This window comes from Ursus americanus, chromosome 1, assembly GCF_024610735.1.
Source record: "Ursus americanus isolate L20-20 chromosome 1, mUrsAme1.1.p, whole genome shotgun sequence".
Taxonomy (NCBI): domain Eukaryota; kingdom Metazoa; phylum Chordata; class Mammalia; order Carnivora; family Ursidae; genus Ursus; species Ursus americanus.
In genome coordinates, this window is record NC_142127.1 from 48,052,107 (window position 1) to 48,067,198 (window position 15,092).

At 34.2% G+C, this 15,092-nt stretch overlaps 1 protein-coding gene across 7 annotated transcripts in view; it reads left to right on the forward strand.

Annotated features, from left to right (window-relative positions):
- UBR3 (ubiquitin protein ligase E3 component n-recognin 3) overlaps positions 1–15,092 on the forward strand; it is a 240,858-nt gene that overhangs the window by 72,311 nt on the left and 153,455 nt on the right. For all 7 annotated transcript variants that reach the window (XM_087861299.1, XM_045780091.2, XM_045780116.2 and 4 more), the window contains exons 8-11: positions 1,202–1,430; positions 7,853–8,032; positions 8,614–8,747; positions 14,372–14,458. In XM_087861299.1, the coding sequence (XP_087717425.1) occupies positions 1,202–1,430; positions 7,853–8,032; positions 8,614–8,747; positions 14,372–14,458 (630 nt within the window). The remainder of the gene's footprint in view (positions 1–1,201; positions 1,431–7,852; positions 8,033–8,613; positions 8,748–14,371; positions 14,459–15,092) is intronic.

Here is a 15,092-nt window from a genome sequence, read left to right on the forward strand (position 1 = left end):
GTCAAAACAGGGTTTGCACAAAAAGGACAGAATCATAGATCTAAGGCAGAGCAGCTTTACAAAGCAGTATTCCTAAGGGTAGTCTGTCTGCATGGAACTTGGTCCACAGAGAATGCTGGGGACAAACAAAAACATAATTGCACAAGTAAATATGTAGTCAATTAAATTGTGGTAGGTTCTCCAAAGGAGAGGTACAAGGTGCTATGAGAATGTTTAAGGGGGCAGCTGAATTTGGATTGTGGGGTTACAGGGGTGTCTGGCTGGTTCAATTGGTAAAGCATGCTACTCTCAATCTCGGGGTCATGAGTTCAAGACCCTTGTTAGGTGTAGAGATTATTTTAAAAAAAATGGATTTTGGGGTTAGGTTTGAGAAAATCATAGGGTTAGTTGTTGCTGGCCAGAGCTGTTAAAGACAGAACAGTTACTGACCTATATACACATGTAGGTAGGTGAGGGCTCTAGTCCCAGAGGGTCTGGACCCTCACCAACGACCACCACGTGTCTATGGCAAAGTGACAAAGCCTAGTGTATGAAAAGAAAATAAATTATGCTGTTGTTATTCTTCCTCCTTTTTTTTTTTTTTGGCTGTATTTCTTCTTATGGTTTAGGTAATAAAGCCTCTTTAGGAGTTATACTTAAATGAATAATGCCATTGTTTTGTGTCTTTATACCCGTTTAGGAAAACAAGAAATGTATATGTTATACAAAAACAGTATTTATTTAGTCAGATAGTAATCAGCTCCAGTCAAATAGGAGAAGACATTTCTTTTGTAGTAGTCACATTGACTCTCTTGATTTTAGTTATATTAAATCCTCTAGTATGGTTTTTAGCTGAGACTTTAGATTTTGTTGTTAAAGTGGATAGCACAGAACAAAGATACCTACTTTGACATTAGTTAATTGATATATTTGTAAGCAAAGTGAAAATTTGTATTTTTAAATCATGGTATTTGTAATTGTTTTAAAACTTTAATAATTTAAAATGCCTATTAAATTTTTTTAACCATTCAAGTATTTTGCTAATGTTCCAAACAAAATAACGTAACTACCATCATCATTGAAATTACATTTAAAATTATCTTGGATGTCATCATAAGCTAATAAAAGCTTTAAAATGTTAATATAATGTATTGGAAAATGTGTTATAAAACTCAAAGTTAAACTAATGTGTTTTTTTATCCTATTTAAAAAAAATTTACAGGTTGCTTTTACAAAAACTTTTGTTCAACATTACGCTTTCATTATGAAAACACTGAAGAAAAGTCATGAATCAGACACAATGTCTAACAGAATTGTGCATATTAGTGTTCAGTTGTTCAGCAATGAAGAGCTAGCCAGACAGGTAACAGAAGAATGTCAGCTGCTGGATATTATGGTCACTGTGCTATTATACATGATGGAAAGTTGCCTAATTAAAAGTGAGCTACAAGGTAAATTCAGAATTATTTCCCTAGTTTTATTATTGGTATACTTTGTATAACTAGTCTTAAAAACCTCCTTACATGCTTAAGATAGCTTTAAAAATATTATAAAATAATACATCTGTGTTAAAGAATTTTTTTGAAAATTTTCATCAAAATTTGAAGATAAACTTTATTTTTTTAAAGACAAACTTTAAAAGTACCTTTAGCTTTGTTATTCACAAATAACTGTTGTTAACATTTTTTGGTATTTCTTTTCTGTCTTTTGTGTGATAGGAATATATATACAGGTTCAAATAATACTTTAAAAATATACTTTAAAAATATGCCACTATACTGTATGTGTTGAAAACATGTTTTTTAATGATTGCAGGTATTAATGTCATAGGGCTTTACCATAATGTAATCATTTCTTTATTAGACATGTTCCTATTTTTTTATTATAAATTTGTTATCTGCCTTAGATATTTTTATATGCCTATAGTTTTAGAATTTAGAAGTTGAAATAAATCTTGCCTTTTTTTGTTTTCCCCTAGTGAGGTCTTTAGTTTTTTCCTTTTGTGCTTACTACATGATTGATACTCCTCAAACTACCGTGATATTTCTAGGACCTCCTCCCATTCTCATTTCACTGTGGTCTTTCATCTTAACTTTACCTCCCTGTAATAATTTATATTATTTGAATTATTTGCTATGTACGAGGCGTTGTATTAATACCATTCATATGTTGTCTCAGTTAAGTTTCTGAACAGTTCTGAGATTGGTATTATTATCCTTATTATTCCCACTTTAAAGATGAGTCAGTTGAGGCTTAGAGAAGCTAAGGCATTTACCATAGTTAAGACAGCTAGTAAATGACAGAGCCAAGGTTGTCTTATTTCCTGATGTCAGAATCTGCCCTTAAGCATGACGCAAAGCAGATCAGCATCAATAGTACTGTGTCTTCACTTGTTGGCACGTGGAGCTAAACTTTAATAACAAACAGCACCCGAGATTAAATCTTAGGACCCTTCCATTGTCTTTGGAGGAGAGATCTTGTAGTTGAGACTTGCTTTGTTCCACTGTTACCTCCTTTTGCATATCAGCTACTATTTACTCTCTGTTCTCACGTGATCTATTCTCATGTGATACTATAACCTGAAAACTGGTGTATACTCAGTGCAGGATGCAGTGCTTTATATATGCTAATAATAGCTAGCTGATATGATAGCTACCATCTTTTGAGCACTCACTATGTGCTATGCTCTTTTCTCAGTACTTTGTATTATGTCATTTAACCATCTGTGAAGTAGATACTGTTTTTTTCCATTTTATAGGTGAGGGAACTGTGGCTTGGGGAGTTGAAGTCAATGATCTGTGGTTTTATAGCTGTAAATAGTAAGGCTAGGTGTCAGACTTAAACCTGTACTCCTGCCCATTATGTGACTCTGTCTTCCTATTATAGGTATAGTGGGAGCATAATACATTATTTACATTAAACAATATATCTCTTCACTTTTTTAAAGGAAAATTTAAAAGCTTTGTATTATAGCTCTTCTATCTTCAATTAAGATGACCCTTTCTTTTGAAGATTCAGCTGCATACATTACATGTATTGCTTGTCCTATTTTGAAATAGTATCTATCATCATTGAGTTGCATCAATGTTATTCTTATATATAGAATTATACATTTAGAGAAGGACTTTTCACAAAAAGGGTAGTTTTAATTTATAAACTAGAAAACTTTAATTTTTTAAAATTGTTTTAAATTTTTATAGATTTCATTTGTTTATTTGAGAGAGGTGGGGAGGGACAAAAGCGGGGAGAGAGAGTCTTAAGCAGACTCCATGCTGAGCGTGGAGCTTGATGCCAGGCTCTGTTTCATGACCCTGAGATCATGACCTGAGCTGAAATCAAGAGTCAGATGCTTAACTGACTGCACCACCCAGGCCCCCTAAACTAGAAAACTTTTAAAATTTAGAGGTATCTGCTCTTTTGGAAAGAATCTGGAGTCTGTTTTTTTTTTTAACTAAATGGTTTAGCTGTGCTTATTAATAAGTTGTATATAGCTTGCACTTGATCTTCAAGGAAGAATGTTTGAGAAGATGTGTTTGAATCTGCCTCATATTTTTTTTCTGTAGCCAGATTTCCTGAAAGAGTTTATGTTTGTTTCCTTGGTTTTTAGTCACTCAGTAACCGACTTCAGTCTAGTGTCTACTGCCATCATTCTGTTGTTCTCTCTGAAATTGTCTGTGACTCCAGTGGTCACATGTTCTACTTTCCCCAGAATGGCTCCAAGTAATGCATGTTGTTCTGACATAGTTATTCATATAATCTCCTTTACTCTCAGAAGTGTCCCATTTTATACAATAAATTATATGATCACCCTTTTCATGACATACAGTCTGGGGAAATCTGTGGCCACTCTTTGGACTTTATCTTTCCTGATTTTTCGGTAGCATTTCATACTGTTGAGTGTCTGTTCTTTCTGTGGTCCAAAACTCTTTTCTGCTTGTCCTGTTGATGTTGGTGTTTTTTGGCACTTTGTCCCAGTCTCTTTGCTCTTCTCACTTTCCCCATATTTTCTGAAATCATACTGCAAAGTCTTATTTTACTTTCTGTATATACTTCCCTTCTAACGCAGTTAGTCTTTTCTGGAAATTCTTACACAAATTGAATTTTCTGGAAGCTAAATAGCTTTGGTAGCATTGCTAAGATCTTTAAATATAAATGTATTTTTTCCAGCAGTAAATTACATTTTTCTAAGCCAAGGTCTGAAATGATCTTTAGCTCCCATGGTGTTTATTCCTCTTTTTTAAAAAGTAGCATAATGTTTCATGATACATGTTTACTGGTTTTCTAAAAGCACCATAAACTTTCCTGTTTTTACATCAAGAGTATTAGAATGGGCTTTAGATATTGTGAATTACCTATAACTAGCTACAGATATTACAACAGGATCTCTATACTTTGTTTTTATTTTTTAATAAATCTATCTAGCTTTTACAGAAATTTTCATTAACAGTATTTGAAAATTTTGGCTATACTATTAGTAAATACAGAAGCTGATACAATGAGAATTCACATGGCCGCGGCAGTAGCTAAAGATTAAAAGGAAAAAGCCTGTAGTAGTAATTAATCCCTACCTTACCCTTTTACTTTGTCATATTTGCTTCTGCACCATATTACTTTGTGATTCCAAACATAACTCATCACTATTCATATCCCTGAAATTTTATAGTTTGTCTTATGAAACAGTCTATATATAAAATGGGAACTTAAAACCATATGTTGCAGGGGTGCCTGGGTGGCGCAGTCGGTTAAGCATCTGATTCTTGATGATCAGGTCATGATCTCAGGGTTGTGAGATCGAGTCCCACGTCAGGCTCTGCACTGGGCATGGAACCTGCTTAAGATTCTCTCTCTCTCCCTCCCTCTGCCTGCTCTCTCTCTCTCACAAAAAAACAGAACAAAAAAAAAAGCCCAGAACCCCCCCCCCCAACCCCCCAAATCATATGTTGCATAACCATAAGGATGTCTGTAGATGGTAATAATCCCAGAGTGATCTGTCCTGCATATCAAACTGTTTATTGAGCTATATTCCTTGGATGTCTACAAGTACCTCAAACACACAATGTCCACACCAAAAATTCTTTCTTCTTATCTATCAAGCCTGCTTCTTTTCTATTATTGTGTGTGTGTGTGTGTGTGTGTGTGTGTATGTATGTGTATGTGAGTACACAAGTGTGTGTTTTGGTTCCACTGTCCAACCACCTATACAGCTGCCCAAGTTAAAAACCTAGAAGTCATTTTTGACTTCTTTGTACCCCTTGTAGATATAATGAACATCACCAAGTCTGTCATTTGAACCTGTAAACATCTTAAAATAGCTGTTTCTCTTTATCTTTACATCTTCATGCCACCACCATAGTTCAAGCCATTGTCATCTCCAGGCCTCATGCCACTAGCCATCACCACCCTTCTTTAGTCCCTTTCCGCACTACACATATGATCATGTCCCTGTCTCTCAACCCTACCCCCTCAGTTGCTTGTCATCCTCTTCACATGAACTCCAAACTCCTGAAGCTAATTTTTAAGGCCCTCTGGCTTCATTTGTGCCACCCATCCTCTGCATTCTTTGTCCTAACGATTCCATCCTTTTTTTATATTGCTTCCTCTACTCAAAACACCATTTCCTCTCCCATCCCTAGTTTATTTGGCTGATCCTTATTCCTCCTTCATTCTGTAGATCTTAGTTTAGACATCACTTCCTCAGAAGGGTCTTTTCCTGAATTGTAGACTAGCTATATTTGTTCTTATGACTTGTACTTTGCCTGTGATAGCCGTATCAGAGGCAAAGTACTGTCTTCTTATATTAATATCAGTGGATAGACTATATAAGTTTTGATTTATTTACCTCTTTATTCTCAGAACTTAATAGAACACCTGGCCCTCAGTGCTCTGTAAATATTTGTTGATGAGTGAATCTCAGTTGGGGAAAAATAGAAATCCTAGTCACTTTATTTCACTAAAGGTTCCAAGGTGTTTTTCACAAGAATAGTAATATTTAAAGCAGTACCAGGAAAACAGTCATTTTGTTTAATTGTTTTCTGCTTATTCATCTTCTGGTTTCAATTAAATAGAACAGTGATTTTCAGTGTTTAAAAAATTAAGTTTAAATTCCAGCATCACTGAGCACTGTTCCATTAGTATCAACTGCTCACCAACTCATGGTGGCAGTAGTTGTCAGTCAGAGAGGGCTTTCTAATTTCAGGTGTGGGTGATTTGTAAAACCCCACTTCTTCATTCAGTTACACCATCTCTCATCCGGTTGAGAGGTGCTAAAAGAGAGCATACTTAACTTTGTGGGTCCCGTTCTTGTATATTATTAAATTTAAGAGTTGGGTAAAATAATTTCATGGACTGAAACCTTAATTTAATGTATGAAAAACAAGAAGTGCAATAGAAGCCTCTTCCCTGATGAGTTTATTTTAAATTTTTTAAATATTAAAATTTTTTAAAAAAGATTTTGTTTGAGAGAGAGCTCGTGCACTCAAGAAAGAGAGAGAGCGTGTGCACACGAGGTGGGGGGGAAGGGCAGAGGGAGAGGGAGAAGCAGACTCCCCACTGAGCAAGGGCTCGATCCCAGGGCAAGACCCTCAGATTAGGGCCTGAGCTGAAGGCAGACGCTTAACCCACTGAGCCACCCATGCGCCCCCACTCATGAGTTTAATTAGTAGATAATTAGTTGAAAAAGTTGGTTAAAGTGAGGAATCATAAAAAAAAATTACACACGTATTAAACAGTGCATTTTAACTTAAAATACAGATATGCTTGTTCATTCTCTTAATTTTGGGCAAAGCATTTTTAAGGTATGGTTTCCTTGACTGGAGTTCTCCCTCATCACTTCTTCAAAACATCATCTGTGATTTCCAGTTTCAGTTTCTTTAGAGTTAGAACATAAAAATCTTTATGAAGCAATCTGAGTGTAAAATTCTAGGTTTTTATGGTTTTTCTCTAAGATTTTTTAACATTTTCTTAGGCACTTTTATTGTCTCTCAAAAGCTTATGATCCAATCCAGTTTTTGTAATACCTGTCTTTATGTATTCATATTTCATCAGTTATATACTTTAAATTTTATAATAAAAAGAACAATTATAATGAACAGAAACAAAAACTGACTCTGGATAAGCATATATCTTGGCTTATGTACTAGGGAATAGGTTGCTAGCTTTGAGTACTCTGTATATTATGAATATTAGTATGTTATACAGTAGGAATGGGGGGCTCATTTGTCCAGTGAATCAATTAATTTGGAATAGATTAAGAGAGCTAATGCATATACGCTCTAACTTCTGGTAGTAAAGGTTTGATTGAACATACCTAATTTTCCCCCACCCACAACAATGTAATTGGACTTTGAAGATTTTTTTTAAAGGCTTAAGAAGTTTATGTATGTGTGTATCTTTCATTTTTGGAATACTGTATTTGCTAAAAAGTTATATTACGTATTCTTTGAGTAGAAGAAAGTAACTATATATCGCTTATATCATACAGATTTGTTTGATAAGATGGAATGAGATTAATCTAGGGATAAAAATATTTTCTTGATTGGAACTGAAGATATTGCATTATGTTGTTAAAATCAAGAAACTACTAAGGTTTGATGAACATATAGCTAGCTCAATATCATGTAATATGTTAGACATGTGATAATAATTATAACGATGTACTCAGTGTTATGTTAATGCTTCATTTAATTCCCTTAAGATATGTGTCTTTCCCTCATTTTCTAAATGGGGAAATTGATTCACAGTCTAAGTCACACATCATATGGCTGGCTGGAGTTTGAATTTAGATATCCCTGATTCTAATGTATATAATGTATATCATCGGTAAAGTTTTTGTTTTTTTTTAAACTTATTATTGGGCTGTGTGTGTCTGTTTTAGATGAAGAAAATAGTTTACATGTGGTAGTGAACTGTGGAGAAGCATTATTGAAGAATAACACTTACTGGCCTCTTGTCAGTGATTTTATTAATATCCTTTCTCATCAAAGTGTGGCTAAGAGATTTTTGGAGGACCATGGTTTGTTAGTTACATGGATGAACTTTGTATCTTTCTTTCAAGGTATGAATTTTACTTTTTTAATTAATTTTTTTAGTTTACAAAATGCCTAATGAAAACGATCAGATATACTAATTAAAAGATAATAGCACATCATTAAGGTTACATGTGAAATGTCTCATCTTAATTAGTATTTGTAAGTACTTTAATCAAGTGTTCATGAAAATATATCAGAGTTATGAAAAATACCAAATTATTAAAAAGGAAATAGGAGTGTAGTTTTTTAGCACTTTAGATCATTAATCTAGAAATTTCTAATTTATTCTTCAAGAAAGTTTTATAACACTTTCATAAAATTTCAACTAGGATCACTTAAAATAGTTTTGACTTTCTTATTTAACATATTCAGTTATATTATGTAAGAGACAATTCACAAAGCGTTTCTAAGAAAACCTGGTTCGTAAAGACTTCTAAAAGGACTAGATTATTATTTTTTTAATTATTTATTTATTTCTGTACATATTGTGTCACTTATGCCATTTGTGTACACCAAGTGTTTGGTACTAGGAAGTATTTTACTTGATTTTAAATATGAATACTTGCTTCCATTTGGCAAGGTTTATAACTGCTTTAATTTTTGCAAGGTATGAACTTAAACAAGCGAGAACTAAATGAGCATGTGGAATTTGAGTCTCAGACCTACTATGCTGCCTTTGCTGCTGAACTTGAGGCCTGTGCACAGCCAATGTGGGGGCTCTTATCCCATTGTAAAGTTAGGGTATGTCGAAAATATTTTTGTTAATTTCTGTCTTTACCTTTAAAAGAGTGATTTAAGAAAAAGATTTGTGAAAACATTGATTTGTTTACTCATATATATTAATGAGCAATGTTTAATTGTGAATTCAGCTGTGTGAATGCTGACTTGAGACATTAACTGTAATTCTTGGGCAAGTTGGAGTTCATTATATTATCAGATCCTTGCAGCCTTCCCTTACTGTGATTAGTCTTTGGAGCTTTAGAAGTCTCCATATTTATCTTTATTGCTTCATTTTATCCATTATCAGTTAGTTGCCCGATGCTTCTTGTCTTTTAAGGAATGGAAATAGTTCTCAATAAAGTTTACATTTTTAAGATTCCAAGCACAAAATTAGTATACATTTCATACAACTTCCAGTTGTGTACAAAAGGAATCTTAATAGTAGCAGAGCAGCAACATAAATTCTTATAATTGAGTAAGAAAATGATCACTTGTAATTGCATGTAGTGGTGTCTTTGTATACAAGTATATATTTTACTTTTGCATTTTGAAGTATTGGTTTGATGGGTCTCCAGAGTCCCTGGATGATCCAGAAAAATGGAATTTCCTGACCCTATTAAACTAAGAACTTGACTGAGATTTTGCTATATAGATCCCGTGAAGACCAACTGCCAGCCTGTATCGATAAGCATGCTGGACAAGATTTTATAGTGGAAATATTTTGAAGCCTTGGATTCTGATCTTGGCTCTGCCTTTTCCTACTTACAATCCTTGGTCAACTCATTTAAAACTATTTGATAGTCTCCTCCTTTCTCCCTTTTTTTTTTTTTTTTGGAAAACAAAACAAAAGAAAATGGAAACAGGACACTAAAGCCTGCCCTTCTTCACAGGGTTATTATGAAGCCCTCCTCCATGTTCTTTAAATACGTGAATTCCTTTAAGCAGATTTGTATTTTCTCTCATGACTTCAGCTATTCTCCAAATGCATGTGACTTATAACTTTGTTAGTCTAGCCAGGTTCACATTTCCAACAGCTCTGGTTATTCATGTAGATCTCCTTATAAGTACATGAATTTTCTCAAGCCCCTAACTAACTTATTAAATTCATCTGCCCATACTGTATCCTTTATGTCATTTAATGGTGTCTGAAAATGTACAGTTAATCTAATATGAAAACTATATCTCCTTGCTGTGCCAGTTGTGTTCAACCTGTAATCAGATACCATGAAATTTCTCTTCTGTTCCAGAAATTCTCCCTACCACTTCTTTCCTGTGTTTTAATTTATTTATTTTTATCTTTAAAATCTGGGTGGTTAAGATAATTTAACTGGTTTTCCTGCCTCTGAATTCTTCCTACTCTAATATGTCCCAATACTGAAATTACTTTTCTAAGCTCTGTGCATAATCTCTCCTTTGCTTAAAAAAATCCTTAAAATTCTCATCTGTCTGCAGGGTAACATCTGTGTTTCCTATAGAGACATTTAAGATCATTTGCCCTTAACTTGTATCTCACAATTCATCTTCCATCTATGCTCCTCTATCTATCTCCATGTCTTCACTGGATTGAATACCATTCTTCAACATGGGGTGTCCTCTCTTGATTCCTATGCTTTTGTTCAAACTAGTCCCTTTTTTGGCTTATGGTCTCTCATTCTTTCTGCTTATTCTAACATGAGAATCATCTCGGAAACTCTAAGAGTATATATGTCTAAGCCCCATGGTCAGAGATTTTGATTTATTTGATGTGCAGAAGGACCTTGGCAGTGATTCTAACCAGAGTGAAGAACCACTAGTGTTAGCTCTTCAAAAATGCTGACCAGCTGATACGTAATCTCTTCATTTAAAGTTCTTTCACTCAGGTTTATGATTCTAGTTTCAGTGTTATTGTAGTACTTTGTTTAATTTCCGCTGTAGCATTTATTTAAAAAAAACTGTCATATAATATGAGGTTCATTTGTTCATTCACTAAAAAAATTTTGTTTAATGCTGTTCTTATGCCAGATGCTATCTAGATGCTTAGGTTTTGTGTGTTGAACCAAATAGACGTGGTTCTTGTTCTTGTGGGGCAGTCTGATGGGGGAGATAGATGTTAAGTAGGTACACACAGATTCATTTTGTAAGTGTACTCTATAGGAAAATAATAGGTTGCTGTGAAGAGTAATGGGTGTGGGGAGTGATTTGTGCTCCAAAGGGGAGTCGGGACTAAGGTTATACATTTTAGACCCTTGGTAATGTAAATGGTATTTATCACCACGGGGTGGCCTGAGGTCAAGTAGGGAGAGAAGTAGGCCCTGAAGAAAGAACTAACATTGCGACATCAGAGATAAGTGTGCTGAGAAAAACCAGAGGAACACAGTATCCTATAAGCCAACAAAAGACAGTGATACAGCAGGGAGGTTGATACGATGTTAATATGAAAAGATCAGTATTTAGGAGGATTTTTCTGACAACTGTGTTTAAGATAAATTTGGATTATGAAGTTGGGGTTATGTTTATCTCTGATAATGAGAACTCATTGTTTCTAGGCAGTAGTTTAATTTTTAGCTTTGAAGGCCAGGTTTGCAGTGTGTTATTGTTCCCTTAACCTAAGAAGTGAAGAGGGTTGAGAAAACAAGCTCATATTGTCCTAATAGAATCTGAGAGAGTAGTTTCTCATTAAGGGAGTATTTAGTTCCTAAGTAAGACATTTTCTTGATGAGCACCCACATTCTGTCAGACGTTGTTCTTCACACTATATTCTTTGCTTTATATTCTTATCTAGTCTTCATTACATCTCTTATAAAGTAGATAGTATCATCTCTTTCTTTCAGAAGTTAAATAACTTGCCCAAGTTCACACAGCTATTAAGTAGAAGCTGAGTTTGAAAACAAATCCATCTGATTTCAGAACTTGTGCTCTTTCCCACTTTGCTGTAATTGTCTGTTAAAAGCAAGAATGTCTAGAGCTTTTCAGCAGTACTGTTGTTGGGTTTAGAAATGTAAGCTAGAAGAAAGACTATTAAAGTAAAAAAAAATTAGCTATTTCGTTTTTTCTATTCTCTAATTATAAGATATAAAACTAAAGGATTAACAATAAAAAGAACTTCACCTGATAGCTTATCTTCTTTGTATGATTGCCCTAAATGTGTTTGGTTATTGAAAATGTTAAGGGCTAGTTAAACAATTAATACTAGATTGATAACAGATAGATTAGGGATGGTGCATTTCCAGAATCTCACTAATTTTTGCCTTCCTTACAGAACAAATGAACTGTAAAATCTCCATCTAGTGGCAGCTTTAGGTAACTGCAGATTTGACGGGAGTAGTCTGGCCATGACCCTTTGGAGCACTGCTTGTCATACATAGTGCTGGACTATGACACAGAGCATTTTACAAACATTATTTCATTTGCTTCCTTCACAGTACTAGGAGGTAGATAGTATTATGTCCATTTTTACATATGGATAAACAGACTGAAAAGGTTGTAAAACTAGTAACTCGACATGCACACTGCAGTTTTTTTTGGTGGGTGTTAGTGGTGGGAGATGGGAGGGAGATGATCTGGACATGATTATTAAATATGCTATATTTAGAAATGGAATTAACTGGTCACCTTTTAAAAGGCTCTTGATACATGCTTTTCAAATTTTTCTCCAGAAGGGTCATATCAGTTTATACTTGTACCATCAGGGTATTATGATACATCTTTGCCCAAACTCTTGATAAAATGGGAGAATTTGGTTTTAAATGTTTCTTTATCTGTTGAGTTATCTGCCACCTTAGGTTGGTTATGACACATTATTTATGGTAACTTAAAAGTGCCATTAAATTTTTTTCAGTAAGAAATCAGGAAACATAATATATAAAATAATATTTTTATAAAGATAAATTTCATATAGGGTGGATTAAAACAGGGTGAGACTGCTGGCAAGGAAACCAGATAAGTGATATTTGGACTGAGGTAGTGGGCATAAGAGTAGACCTACATGATAATATTAAGGAAGAATTAACAGGACAGGAGACTGAGCAGGGTGAAGGAAAAAGCAGCAATGGGAGACTTTAGTGTTCCTTAAAGGCACAGAGTAATATATATATGTAGCTAAAGATTTTAACCTACTTGACTTTTATGCTACCTGTACTATTATTATACATTAAGGCCCCCAAATGTCTTTCTTTTTTTACAACTTTTTTTTATTGATTTCAAATTTATACAACCTAAAATTCTGTATTTTAACCATCTTAAACTATTCAGTTCAGTTGTATAGTATATTCACAAAGCTGTGCAGCTGGTACCAGAAATTCCCCACTAGTCACCCATCCCTTAAAGAAACCTCATACCTCCCAGTCTCAACGTCCTCTTATTCCCTGGAAACCACTGATCTCCCATCTGTCTCTGAATTTGCCTAATCTAGACATTTCATATAAATGGAATCATACAATATATGTATGGCCTTTTGTGTTGGTCTTCTTTCACTTAGCATAATGTTTTCATGGTTCAACTATGCTATGGTGTGTATCATTTCTTTTCATAGCCGAATAATAATCCATTGCATAGATATACCACATTCTACTTGTCTATTCATGGGTTAATGCCATTTTTAGTTACTGTGGATAATGCTGCTGTGAACATTTGCATGTAAGTTTTTGTGTGAACATATGTTTTTAATTCTCCTGGGTATATGAGAGTAGGATTGTTTGGTCATATGGTAACTCTGTGTTTAATTTCAAAGTGGCTGTACCATTTTACATTTCCACCAGCAATGTATGAGAGTTTCAATTTCTCTGCATCCTTGCCAACACTTTTTATTTTGCATTTAAAAAATTAGAGCCTTCCTATTAGGTGTGAAGTGATATCTTATTGTGGTTTTGATTTACGCTTTCTTAGTGACTGATAGTGTTGAGTTCATGTGCTTATTAGCCATTTGTAGATCTTCTTTGGATAAATGTCTATTCAGATCCTTTGCCCATTATTTATTTTTTTTAAAGAGAGGTTATCGTGATTTATTTTGCCATTTAAACTTAATAGTTGCCTATTTCACTGGATCCATTTCTCCATAAAACATTATAACTTTCTTTCGTATTACCTTTGAGTGGCACACACTTACCTTTCTTCTTAGCAAGCTAAGATATCCACAGGCTGCTCATACTGCTTAAATGTTCTCTGCTCCTTTTTTGTCTGTTTGTTTTTATTTTTTGTTGTGGCAAATATGCATAACATACAATTTAATCATTTTTAGGTGTGCAGTTCGTTGATATTAAGTACATTCTTGGTGTTGTGCAGCCATCACCACCATTCATCTCCAAGATGTTTTTATCATCCCCAAGGAAACTGTACTCATTAAAGAGTTAGTATTAGGGAACTTGTAATATTTTTGGAATCTCTTCAAAGGGAACTTGATATGCATCATATAAAACTATTTCAGCCTTGATTCATTTTCAAGAATATATTATATAAGACATAGCATATTGTGTTCCTTAGTTTTCATAATTGTCTCTGGTCATTACTATTAATTCATGAAAGGATTTCTTAAAATGGCAAATGTGGTTATTTTGATAATATATATATATTTTACCATTATATATACAACTTTTATATATTGCATATAATTTGAAGTTGAAAATATACATATTTATATAGTGTAAAATTTGTATAACTTATTATTTTAGGAAACTCAAGAATATACCCGAAATGTTGTTAGATATTGCCTTGAAGCTCTTCAAGACTGGTTCGATGCCATTAACTTCGTAGATGAGGTATGTATGTTTTTGACATATATAAAGGCACTTAAGAAAAGTGTTAGATCTCATTTAACACTGAGAATAATATCTTTTTGTGGGATAAGGGAACGAAGTTAGAATGAGGATAATACCATTAGGTTTAAAAATGGAGAGGTGGAAGATCAGCGCTTTGACATTTAGGAGATTCTAAAGTGTACTAATCATACTTGCTAATTTCCTAGAGAATGGCGTGATTTCTTTTTCTGTTATTAAGTGTATATGTCTCCATGTTTCTCAGGAGTAAAAATTAGTTTCATTTGGAGAGGTTAAAGTGACAGCGCAAATGTGAATAAGATAGGGGAGATTAATGGAAAGGGTGTTACATCTTCATTAATTGGTCAGTGTTCTCCTGTGGGCTTGAACAAAGGTGATTGTTATTAATAACGAGCTGAGAAGAATTGGCTCAGAACATACTCCTTATGAATTAAACAAGGGCTTGCTTGTAATTAGTTGGCCAACTTTCCTATCAGAAGCCCCTTTTATTCCTCTTATAAAGTGGGTTCAGAATATGCCATATGCATAAGGAGGACCATGTTTCAGACAACTCTAATTCCCCCATCTGATTTCTGAATCCTGGGCAGATGGAACTTTTTTTTCGGGGTGGGGGGGG